This window comes from Acartia tonsa, chromosome 4 (assembly GCF_053477335.1).
Source record: "Acartia tonsa isolate MP-2025a chromosome 4, ASM5347733v1, whole genome shotgun sequence".
NCBI lineage: Eukaryota > Metazoa > Arthropoda > Copepoda > Calanoida > Acartiidae > Acartia > Acartia tonsa.
This window is the reverse complement of record NC_137263.1, coordinates 47,622,346-47,635,602: the sequence shown is the minus strand read 5'-3', so window position 1 is coordinate 47,635,602 and position 13,257 is coordinate 47,622,346. Positions and strand designations below refer to the sequence as shown.

Genomic DNA, 13,257 nt, shown 5'->3' with positions numbered 1-13,257 from the left:
TGTGAATATGTCCTGTTGAGAATAAACCTTTAGATATTTACAACGAAGTAACAAATCTGTTTGAAAAGTTTTTATTATTGGAATTATTTATAACATGCAGCAAGCAAAGTTAATCGGGATTTTTCGGCTAACAGTTTTAAATTTATCCCCCTTTTTTATAGGCACTAAATTGAAAAACTTTTTCCCAAAAATCCCGAATTTCGTCATATTAGAATAATTGACTATTTTAACATGACAACATTTTTAAAACAATAAATAGAAAGATAACTTATTTTTCATGGAATTCAATTGTTTCACTAATTAATAGATCATCAGGTACTATAAAGAGCTTCTCGTATTAGAAGATATATCGATTTCTCTTGGGAAAGTTGTGATACCCTCCCCCAAAATAGTTGTTGACCTTTACAGGACCTATGAGAAGCTTCCCTGTAAAGGATAACCATATTAGTTTAGCAGTTAGCGAGATCCTTTGGTACAGACAGACAGACTTTTATGTAAGGATTTTATATTAGATATCCTGGACGCTATGTTCAAGAAATGGTTGATGGCATGGTTTCCCTGTTGACCCTGAGCACAGGCAGCCTCCTGTCACCTGGACAGGTTCTGGCAGCTCTGGATCCGGATATTATCTGGCTCAACCACTGGTTTCACTCTCTACTATCCAGGCAAGGATTGGGAATAATTATTTATCGCATCAAATTATAAACAGCTTTCCGCGGATATTAAAATGCACATTTATAAGACTGAAACTAGTTTTGTTAGCCCGTGCCTTCAACTGGCTAACAAAACTATAGCGATCTGGTTCTCCTGAAGCTTTACATAGCTTAGGTCCTGGGAAGGTTTATAGCTATTTTGTATGAGGGTACCAACACCCCAAAGATAAATCGCTTCTAGAAAAAAATGGAGATGAACACTAAAGATTTTTTTTTAAACACCTCAAAAATAAAATTATTGATCCCAACCTTGTTGAAACTAGATCCTGCTTTGGAGTACTGCTTCACCAATACCCCTCCTACCTGGCCAACAATGTCAACAAAACTATCCTGACCCTCCTAGACATCACAACAATCACAAACCACATGGACCAAATTGATCATATAAATCTTCTAAACGGAGATCAGATTTCTCAGGATTGGTTGAGACTGGCAGAATTTTCTTTTAATCTAAGATTTATTAGCAAGCTTTTATGTTATACACAAACTAGAAAACTTATTGGCAATAGTGATGCCTTTATTGATGCTATGTTTCAAGCTATCATTGATGCAAATACTAGACAAGGAGTAAGACAATTAATTACTGAATGTCTATGTTCTATTTTATACAAAAATAGTGGACAAATGAATCTCAGCATTCACAAATATTTAGACAAAGTATCCAACTATGAAGAATCTGATCCCTTTATGATAGTAGCTTTGGGGAAAGCATTAGAATCCTGCCAACAAATTGAATTATCCTCAGTTTCAACAATATTTACATTATTTGTAACAGTTCTTAAATCTGATGATAACTTAGACAAAACAAAGCTGGAAATTTTAGAAATATCATCTCGAATCTTTGACAAGGATATATACTTACCAATTCAAAATGTGAAATGTTTAATTTTAGAGTTATGCAGAAATGAATCATGCCTAATGAAACAAACAGAAAGTAAACGTCAGCTTGCAAGTATAATGAATCGGTATTCCCATCTATGTAAATCCAATATGATATTAAAAGAGCTGCAGAGTGACCTGGAGCCGAGGCTGTTCAGTCAGGATCTGTTAAGATATGAGATATCCTCACTGTGGACAAATCTGCTGGAAGTTGACCAGGATTTTGATGATGTTAATAATGATATCAACCAGGAAACATTCTATAAATTTACCCTAATATCCAAAGAAATTAAATTGATTCATCTAATTTTTAGAATACTGATTCCTATTACCACAAGGTACAATATCATAAGAGAAGCATATCTTTAATATTAATTAAGTCCTAAAATGTAAGTTTTTCCTTATGCATTATCCTGTATTTAAGCTGTTTTGCAACAAATTTACTTCCTATTTTGTTTAGACTTATACATTTGTATTCTGCTTATTTAATTCTGACACTCTACAAGTATTAATGTTTGTTTGTCCTACCGTTTCAGAGCTTCGATTTTATGGATATTGGCAACTTTGTTTTATTATGCTTTGTAATTTAAAGAATGTACTTTAGGGAAGACTTGCTTTACTACTTGTGCTTGGACAACAACATCCTGAACAGCCATTTGATCAGCTGATCCAGTTACCTGAAGAGATGCTGGACAATCCAGAGTTCTACCTGGCATACATCAAATCTCTCATCATCTGCTGTTCCAGCTTTCAATTCAAATGCAGCCTCCGTCAAAGCTTCTTTACTGATCACATCAAAGATGAGCTAGAAAGTTGTTATATTGATGAGGAACTTGTTATAGATGAAAAATACCTGGCGCTTCGCTACCTGGAGGCTAACATATCAAATCCTGCCGGGCCGTATGACACACAACTACCATCTCTGACGTCACCAAGTGTAGAGACAGTACCTTTGACACAAGTAAAAAAGTCTTTAAGCGGGCATTTGAAACCACGCCAGTGTATTGAGTTTGAAAATTTAGTTACTAATGAAACTAAAATTTCTGAATTATATGAAGATTATTCAGAATTTACAAAATTGTTTGATATTTACATTCAAGCATCAAAAAATATTGATCATAATGTTAAAAAAGGTATAATCAAATATGTCATAAAAGCACAGAAACCATTGAAAGTACAAAGTGTACAAACAAGACAAATAAGAAATGAAAATACAATTGATATGCTGTACAATTACGGGCACAAGGTCAACAAATTCTGCATTGGATTCCAATCATTCAAAGATTTATTGAACTATGGCCTGGGCCTGAATGGAAATGAGTATGTAGTGTCCAGCTTGATATTTATGTGTGGAGAGGATGGAAGCCTGGCCAGGAACCTCCTGGAGCATGTTGCTTTAACCAAATTCTGGAATCTTTCAGGTAAACCATAAAATCCATGTTAAGTCCTATTTTGTAAAACCTAAAGGCTTTAAAATGAAGTCCAAAGTTTCAAAGTTTTTTGTTAAGCCTCTGGCACTGGGGTAATTGTTAGATTTTTAGGGGAGGGGGTGGGATAACGACCCTGCTTGTACCGTATACTGTTACATAGTTGCAGTGGTGTACGAAGCACTTTGTCCAGAAGGGGAGGGGGGGGGGCATTTTGAACATTTTGCAAAATTTTCATTAATCATTTTTATTATATATACCTATTTTAAACAAGGGCGTTCTAAGGGGGTGGGCCTTCTAATCCCTACCCCTTCCCCTTATCCCTTCCTCCATCCTTTCCTCCCATCCCTTCCCCGATCCCTTCCTCTCCTCCCTTCCCCCTTCCTTATTCCCCATTTATATCCCCCATCTCTTCATCCCCATCCCTCCAGCTAAAAGGCATCTTGCAAAAAAAATAATATTTATCCATCCTAGGGTGGTGTGCGTAGCGCACCAAGAAAATTTTACACCACCTTCAAACTAAAATCAATTAAAGACAACAAGAGTTGTGTTATTTTATCAAGTCAGGAATATAGAGTGTTGTGAGCTTTAATTAGGGTTTTTAATGTAAATTGCTAGACAAAAAAACATGTCTTTTAGTTAGAGGAATAAACACAAAAAAGTTTAAAACTTATCCTCAACATCATATGATATACTCATATATTGTTATTCATTCAAACAGACATACAGTTTTGAGAAAAAGACTTGATAAATGTCAAACCAGTTTGAAATAAACATGTAAATTGGTGAACGAAGCGCACAAATTTTTTTCACTAAAAATAACTTTTCGTTTAAATTTTAATGTTTACAAATGTTTTATTTTTTACTAGCGGCTACGCCCCTAGAAGCCTCTAGTTAGAAGGGGGAAAAGTCGACCTCATCCTATTTTAAGTGTAAAAAAATATTTAATTTTTTTTGGGGGGGGGAGGGGGTGAAGACACCCTCCCCAAAATTAGTTTAAAACCTTCCCAGGACCAATAAGAAGCTTTACTGTAAAGGAGAAAAATATTGGTTCAGCGGTTAGCGAGATCCTTTGGTACAGACAAAAAAACGCTTAAAGTTGCATAAATACATTTTCTTATTCGTTAGCTCAACAACTTTAGGGACATAATTGAATTTTGATTGGTTGGTTAATTAAGTTGAGTTTCCATACGTTCCATCCACTAATTTTAATCTATATAAGGATTAAATTTGTGTTTCATCATCAAGGATGTACATCTTTTAATCGTCCATTGTCTTTTCCCTATAGATCCAAGCAAGTATGTATTTTCTTTATAGTAAAATTTATATATTAAACTAGGATGTCATCCATAAGTAGCAAAGCACAAAAAAATCGTAGTTCATTATTTTAAATTTATTTGAGAAAATAAGAACAAAATCCTATTTTATTTTGTATGATGACTGTTAGACCGACAGTCTAAGTAAATTAAATACTGGCTTCTAAGAACAATGGAAAATCGGACCAAAAACACCAAAGATAAGGGGAAATGTGTAAAATAAAAAAATAAAAAACCTGCTACAAGACAATCCGACCACCATGGATGTTTTATATTTGGTTATGCTCCTTGATAATAGGACTGTTGTCAAAAAGTTGCCTTCTAACTTTTATAGGAACCGAGAAAATCATGTATCCCCCTTACCATGTCTGTCTTTTTCTACATTGCATTAGTTTTTAAAAAAGGATGACAACATCCATAAGTAGCGAAGCTCAAAAATTATTAATCGATATCAGGAAAAAATTACTTTAGAGCAATGTCATACAATAAACATTAAAGTTAATGAAATAGGGAAATCCCGAAAACTTTAAAATCATGAATAATTAAAGATTTAGGAATTGATCTAGCACCGCAATTAATCTTAATGAAACTTGATGGAAATATGTAAAACATGAGCAAATTTAATCCTTGATGATTTCAGGTGTCAATCCTGAATACGAACAGAGAAAACCATGAAAACCTAAAAATCTGGATATCAATCTAGCACCCCAATAAATAGACAAATCGTAATAATACTTAGTGAAAATATGTAGAATGTAAACTTAATTAATCCCTGAAAATTTCATTCCTCTATCTTAAAAAACGAAAATCTAGGAATCGATAGAGCACTCCAATTAACAGAAAGATGGACAAAACAATGTATAAATTAAATGGACATATGTAATAGGAATCTAAAAATTTCAGCTATTTATCTTGAATAGGAGCCAAGAAAATCACGTTTCCCCCATTGCTATGTGGATGGACTGGCGGACAAAGTGAATTATAGAGTAGCTTCGCTACTAAAAATTATTGGTCATAATTTGGAATTTCCAAATAATTGGGGCGAAGCGCCAAAAAATTTTGGGTTATTCTTGATCTTTTGGAAACAATGAGACAGGTTTGCTTTTTGGAGAGGTGAGGGGGCAAAATGGGGCATTTTTGTTCACTAAAGGAGGGGGCAAAAAGGGGCATTTTTCAACATTTAGGGGGGGGGGCAGGGGGGCGTTGTTGATTATAAAATAAAAACATGCTATATATCGTGTACTTAATTTTGCTAGATTAAAACATTCTAATTCAATATTAATGTTATTTTTTAGAATTCTTTAATATGTAACTGCTGATCACGTGGGAGAAAATAACTAGAGCTTTGTGATTGGGGAAAGAGAAACACAAAGGGGAAAGGGACAGACGGAAAAGGAGAGAGAGAGAAAGAGACGGATTTGAATGGAATGGAGAGAGATAGAGGAATGGGGGGGATAGAAAATGTGTACTCCAAAGCAACATTTTAGTGAGACGACGGAAAATAAACGATACAGTTTTTGAATTAACATGGTACTTTTGTCATATTAGCTTTTTTGTTAATTTTATGTGCATCAAATTTTGAGAAATATTCAAATTAGGGATATAAATCATAAAAAGAAGTATTGTGCCCCATCCCCTTTTTTTTCAAAAATTCTAAATGATTCTTATTTAAACAAAATTTATTGTTTATATTTTAATATGATAATATATAATATAATGAAGAAATTGGGTTGTTATTATAAAACATTGCTCTAATAACTGTAAGTTGTTGTTAAAATTATTTTCTAACAAATAGATTTCCATTTCAAATGTAGAAATGATTTTTCCTAGAATGAATCTTTTCTGAAAAGCAGAAAACAATTTTAGAACGGATCGTTTATATAAAAACACATGTTTAAAAAAATAAAAGGCAAAAATATTTGATTTAAGCTAAATGTCAAAAAACTAATAGTAGATTAGTTTCGGTTAAATTTTTGCCGTCTACAATCTGAAGCCTAAAGAATGTTAAGCTAGCACTGGCACAAATTTTACGGGCAAAATAATGTAAGTAAATGTGCCGCTAGATGACTCGGTATTTTAAAAGATCATTTGTTTAATGTATCTGAATTAAAATTTTTATTTTGTTTTTACCTTTTAATAATATTTATTAATAAATTTTACCCTAATAAGCCCCAAAAATTTAATTTTAAAACTTTTATATTTAAAGTCGCGGTAAATTCAAAAATACATCTATAACTAATCAAAATGAAGCAATATCAGTTAAGATTATACTTCACAGAATCATTTCTGTAGTATATATCCATTGTTTCTTTTCGAAACTTTTTAATAGCTAAGCCATGATGATGAGCTAAATGTCCAGTCCTGAGCGTGAGAAGGCGTTGATAGTTAACTCTTTCAACATATCGATGATCGCTTGGAAGTTACTAGTTGACATCCTAGATGGACTGAGACATCGGCTGAGTGGTATATTCTTTTCTAAAGTATGAATTTACATACGCCTTACGTGAAAGGAACCTCCTTCCCTTTATGTGCCCGAGTCATATCATATATAACAATTGTTAAGTTTTAATCCTGTGGATCTTTAATGGACTCAATAAGACCTAACCTATAAAAATGTCCACCCCCTGCCCATCTTTTCAAATTAGGAGAGTTTCTATGCTGGAGTAAGCCAGGGAGTAAGGGAGGGGACAATGGATTGAATATTCAATTTTTAGGAGTCTTAGACTTTGGGGACTGGCTTAAAGGGAACATGCAAAAAATTAGCAGTTTCTAACCAATCTTGGGGACCAATTATGAATGACGTCACGCAAAATCATGCATAATCTCGCGGCAAACTAGCGCGTCAACAAAAAGATAAACAATAACAAGCAGACAGAATATTTTGATTTTGAAAATTATTTTGTAAATTGAATCATTACATTTTTTATATCTAATTCTTGTTTAATGTTAATTCATTCCGATTAGTGCGTTGTAGAAAGAAATTATATTAAGATTATTAGTTATTATGAGCAAAGCCTTCCTATAATTAGGTCCCGCACATTTGTACGTCCGTAACGGTTAGCTCTTTTCGTTACTTTAGACATGTTAGATGTTTCTTATTGATTTAATGTAAAGGCAAAAGATTTTTGTTTTTAGCTTAATATTTCTGTAATTAATGATCCGATTAATTTCAAAATTTTAGGTAAAAAATTCACGAAGTCCTGAGTTGTTCAAGGTTTGTTTATCATTAAAATCTCAAGATGGTGTTATTTTATTTTTCTGTCCTGGATGCTAGGAGCGCAGCTACCAGTTATCCTAAGATATGTTACTTAAACCTTAAGATCTTTAAAATTAAGATGTACTTATGTTCTCAACTATTTTATTTATGTAGTATGAAATTTTGACGCAAGGTATCTCATTTTTATTTCGTTAAATGAAATAACTTGAGTTAAAAGTTCTGTAGGAAGGTAATTGATTTAGTAAGTTTTGTAATATAATTATTTAAAGGCTTTTTCATGTCTAAGCTTTTTAATAAATACAATAAAAAAATTTGGGTAAAAGAAGTTGTTAAAGTAAAATGGTCTGTTTCCTTAATTTTCCGAAGTTTAAATAATAACAATTATGGAAATGAATTGTAAACAAGGGTATTGATCTCTAGAATCAAAGGCTTGTAGTAAAGCATCAGTTTAAGGATGGTGCATTTCGAATTAAAAACAATTCAAAAAGTCAAAAATTTCCACTAAAGGTTGCTATATTGCAAATACTTGTTTTATCTGGAAATATCTGGGTTTTAAACCTTAAAGGGTCACAACTATAAAATTGAATTAACTGCCCATTGTCCCCTCCCTTACTCCCTGGGAGTAAGCACTAATAGGAAAAATGACGAATTTCGTGTAATGATTTTTATGAACTAGCAACTATTCTGAAAAACATTTCGATCCTCAAGGAGGTACTGGACATTGGGCTGTTAATTTCACTTAACCCCAAAGCTTTTAATAACGTTTTCTTAAAAAATTTGGGGACTTTAAATTGAATTGGATTGCATGCTTCATTAAGATGGAGGTCCAACTGTTTCAACCAATAATTTTTTGTATCATCATTAGGGATGTATATCAATTTATTATGCTGTTATGCAATATTTTTCCCTGAAATACAGGTTTTTAAGTTTTTGGTTATGTTTTGTATGATTTGGTTGATATTTTCAGTTTGCGTCTTTTATTCATAGCTTCCCTCCCTTTGTAGTTCACCCACCCTTGTTCCTTGGAAAAGTTTTTAAATTCGTCCATGCATGATATGGTTATTGTCTATTTTAAGGATTTTATATTTTACTATGATTTTATTTATGTAATTACTTGTATGTTATTGCACATTTGTATTTTTCTATTCTCGCTTTTTATGAATAATTGGACTAATATATGATTGTTGTTTTATTTTGGGATAGATATTGTATAACATATGTTATTTAGACTTGGATAAATATCGCCCATTGTCTCATCCCTTTAGATCCCAGGCTTTTCCCCTCACTCTGCTTAGCTGTTCCTTGTGCCAGGTATCTTTATGAGCTTCGTTACTTATGAATGTTATTAACCGTTTTTCGTAGCGAAGCTACTCTATAATTCACTTTGTCTGTCCGTCCATCAGTCAGTCCGTAACGCTATGGGAAAACGTGATTTTCTTGGCTCATATTAAAGATAGACTGCTGAAATTTTTAGTGAAGATTCCTATGACACATGCTCATCTAATCTATACATCGTTTGTCCATCTGTCTGTTAACCCTTTACAGTCGGGCCCCTTGCCGCACCTTAATCAGTCGGGGGGGGGGGCGTTCAACGCCCCCCCTTATTATCTCAGTTCCTATTAGAGCTAGAGGGCTAAATTTTTTTGTGCAAGTCCCCTGTTTGATAATGAATTTCCGACCTTTTATAAGTCTAAGTCAATTTTCGCTTCCTTCACCCTTTTATTTAACAACCTTTGTTTTTAGGTCCTTTTTTACTTAAAAATTTCAAACGGCTGTAATTTTTTTTATTTTTAAAGCTAGAAGAAATTTTTTTTGCAGAAAATGTTTATTTTTGTGTAAATTTTACATAAGAAATATCAAAATATAAATTTCAGCGGCCGCAGCTGTTTTCCAGTCGGCGGTCGGCTGGAAAACGGCGGCGGATCTTCATGAAATTTTAATACGTTATGTAGACATGTAAGAAAAGCTTAAGTTTAAAATTTGAAGGCTCTAAGTCAAAAATTGCGGCCACAGGAGCCTTTTAAAGATTTCTGGAGACCTGGAGGATCAGGACCTGCAGGATCATACCTGGAACCTGAAAGTTACTTGAACACCTGTATTTCATATAAGGATGTACTGCTAGAGGATTTTTTAGTATTTTGGTATGATAAAATGCTTTGTTTTAGTCAAAAAAATATTTTTGCTCTTTACCTGGATGACCCTGCCAGGTTTGCTGGCATCCTGTGCCCGCCAGGATAGAGATATTCAAAAAATTTCAACTCTCAGTTATGTGTCATACCCATACTTAAAAAGTCAAGCAGTTTGGGCTCTTTATCTTTCACACACAGAAAATGAGATAGAAAAAACCGGAAGGGGGGGCGTTCAACGCCCCCCCCCCCCGACCGTTAAGGGTTAATAGGGGTGCTAGATTGATTCCTAGATTTTTACGTTTTCATAAATTTCTCGACTTCTTTTCAAGACAGACGACTGAAATTTTCAGTGATTAAATAAATTCATATTTTCACCAAGTTCCATTAAAATTTGTATATTAATTGGGGCCTGCTAATCGATTCCTAGATTTTTAAGTTTTCATGTTTTTTTCAAACCTTGTTCAAGATAGACGTCTGAAATTTTCAGAGATTGAATAAGTTTACACTCTACATATTTCCATAAAGTTTTATTGAGGTATGCCTATTACCCTGTCCCGTTTTAGAAAAAATTTGTTAAAATTTTTGCCCCTAGCCATAATATGGTTGATTTATGCAAAATAATGACCCGTGCAAAAAAATTTTTCTGTAATGCAAAAATTGCGATGGTACAAGCACGGCAAAGTTTTTAAAACTTGCAAAAAATACCTATTTTTAAAGCTCTTGTACCATCTCAATTTTGAAGATTTTTACAAAATTTCAATTCTTGTGTGTCGATATAAACCTGAAATTTACCAAAAAAAATGGGGGCCATCTCAATTATAGCATAAGGACGAAGGTGTAGCAAGTAATTTTCCAAAGTAAATATTGCCAAATTTCATACATAAATAATAGGGTTGGGCCGAATTGGAGGGTTACGGATATCCGGCTGATTTATAATGCCGGATATCCGGTATTTAGGTTTTTATTGACACACTAGAATTGAAATTTTGTGAAAATCTTAAAATTGAGATGGTAAAAACTTTTTTAAATCTGCAAAAAGACCGTTTTTAAAGCTTTTGTTCCATCTCAATTTTAACGATTTTTACAAAATTTCAATTCTAGTGTGTCAATATAAACCTGAATACTTGATATCCATCATTATAAATCAGCCGGATATCCGTATCTGTCCAATCCATCCCAACCCTATTATTTAGGTATGAAATTTGGCAATTTTTACATTGGAAAATTACTTGCTACACATTTGACCTTCATATGTTATAATTGAGATGGCACCCATTTTTTTTGGTAAATTTCAGGTTTATATCGACACACTAGAATTGAAATTTAATAAAAATCTTCAAAATTGAGATGGTACAAGAGCTTTAAAAAAAGGTCTTTTGGCAAATTTTAAAAACTTTGCAGTGCTTGTACCATTGCAATTTTTGCATTACAGAAAAAATATTTTGCATGGGTCATTATTTTGCATAAATCAACCATAATATGGCTGGGGGCAAATATTTTAACAAAATATTTCTAAATCGGGACGGGGTAATGCTTATTGGTCGGGGTGCTAGATCGATTCCTATTTTTTCAATTTTTTGTGATTTTCTTTACTTCTATTCAAGATAAATGGCTGGAATTTTTAGGGATTAATTAAGTCAACATTCTATACCTATTTTCACCAAGTTTTTTAATGACTTGCATTTAGTTGGGGTGCTATATCGATTCCTAGATTTATATTTTTTTAAAAAAGGTTTCGTGATTTATTTTATCTAAGTTCTTTATGACATACTCTATAGATTATTTTCTCTTCGCTACTTTTGTATGTTACCATCCCCTTTTTCTTTGTTTTATTCATTATGTCATATTTAACTGAATAATTGTATAATTATTAGATTAAACAAGATTGACTACATCTCAGGTATAAGGTATATCCAACAAGCGAAATAAATCTAAAATAATATTAGGGAGGCAAAATATGTTGCCCCCCCACCCCCCCAACAGCAGAAAATCACGTATGGGTTTCGTGATATTTTTCGAGTTAATTTTGGTGTTTGTATAAACTGTAAAGATGATAGTTGTTAAATAATTTTGTGAATTTTTTATGATTGTTCAATAGTGTCGTTCTTTTGACCAAAAATACACTACATGTTGATTAAAAAAAACATACCTTGTCTTCCAGAAGTGGTAAAAGGTATTCAGGTTCGGGATAAAACTGGAGAATTTATATATAATTTAGATATAGCTGGGCTACCAGCAGTAGTGTTGTAGATACTGCGCCAGAGGTGTCCCAGGTCCTGGATGAAACTGGAGGCACTGCAGGCAGCACGCTACATCATATTATATATAATTTAGATATACCTGGGATACCAGAAGTTGTGATGTACATAAAGCGCCAGAGGTGTCCCAGGTCCTGGATGAAACTGGAGGCACTACAGGCAGCTCAATACATCATATTATTTTTAATTTAGATATACCTGGGCTACCAGAAGTAGTGGTGTACATTCTGCGCCAGAGGTGTCCTAGGTCCTGGATGAAACTGGATGCACTGCAGGCAGCACACTTCATTATCGACACTCTTATCATCAAACAAAATTGGTTGACCCTGCTTCCGTTTAAGGTTTATTTAGTTTTCTTATTCTTAATATGTACCATTTCCTTATTCAAAAATATCAAGTACATAGACCAAGTGAAACTAGAATTAATTCATTTTAGATTATATATCAAAATCTTGCTTTAAATGGGTTCAAATTTTACTTATTTTTGGGATGATTTCTTAGAAAACGGCTAAAAAGGATAAAATAGTAAATAATTAAACTTAGATGACAAATAGCTATCTTAGTAGAAAGAGTTAGGATGTTTATCTGTCTGTTTGTTAGGATCTCTGAAACGAGTTCAAACTGTACCTATAAGAAACTTTTCTGTAAAGGATAACCATTTCGGTTCTGTGGTTGGTAAATCTACAAACAGACAGCAATCCTGTTACTTTTATATACGGGTATAATTTACTAACGTCAACTTTAGGAGTTAGAGGAATGTATGCTGTACTGGTTGGTTCACGGAGATAATACTGTCATTTATACCTGTGTAGCGTTCATCAACCATATTCTATCCAACATCACGCAACCTCCCGACCAGGGAGGCCAAGCAACAATCACGCAACCTCTTAAAAATATGCCACCCAAAATGGCGTCGCAAACGTTGACACTCCATAATTTTATTTATTTTACTGGTCCACAGTTCCATATTGGTGATCACGTGGAGTTTATTGAGAATTTGAAACATTTTGATGATATTGTAAATAATATTTGGTCACAGAAATTAGCAATTTAAGAGATAAGTAAATGGACAATAAATTGATGCAAAACCCTGATCATAGAAAGCAAAATTTCTCATGTAGCTTACAATTGTAGGTGCCAAAGTTTGGTCAAGATGCAGAAAAGTACTAGAATTTTTATGGCAAAAGAATGAGAGAATGTATTTATAAAAACTTTGGGGGTTCAATTTGCTGCCCGATGTAATCTCACCGATAAAATCACAATAAAAAATCTGTTATGATAGAAAATTTGATTTCATTGATTTGTTATTTTTGTAAAA

General features: G+C 33.2%; 1 protein-coding gene and 1 non-coding gene across 2 annotated transcripts; both read left to right on the top strand.

Annotated features, from left to right (window-relative positions):
• Nucleotides 1–1,703: 1,703 nt before the first annotated feature.
• On the top strand, nt 1,704–13,257 carry LOC145315505 (uncharacterized). Its single transcript, XM_080155488.1, has 4 exons — nt 1,704–1,823; nt 2,197–3,013; nt 12,132–12,280; nt 12,685–13,257. Exons 1-4 carry the CDS (start codon nt 1,704–1,706, stop codon nt 12,991–12,993), a joined length of 1,395 nt encoding a protein of 464 aa, XP_080011614.1. The 3' UTR covers nt 12,994–13,257.
• LOC145318443 (small nucleolar RNA U3) lies at nt 6,597–6,800 on the top strand. The gene has a single exon (XR_013879336.1). It is a non-coding gene; the product is annotated as a small nucleolar RNA U3 (small nucleolar RNA).

What these genes read in the sequence shown, in the direction of transcription:
- LOC145315505 (XM_080155488.1), top strand. Translation starts at nt 1,704, where the DNA reads ATGATATTAAAAGAGCTGCAGAGTGACCTGGAGCCGAGGCTGTTCAGT. An exon ending in TTGACCAGGATTTTGATGAT is followed by an intron (nt 1,824 to 2,196) that starts GTTAATAATGAT and finishes AATGTACTTTAG; the next exon opens with GGAAGACTTGCTTTACTACT. An exon ending in CAAATTCTGGAATCTTTCAG is followed by an intron (nt 3,014 to 12,131) that starts GTAAACCATAAA and finishes TTTTTAATTTAG; the next exon opens with ATATACCTGGGCTACCAGAA.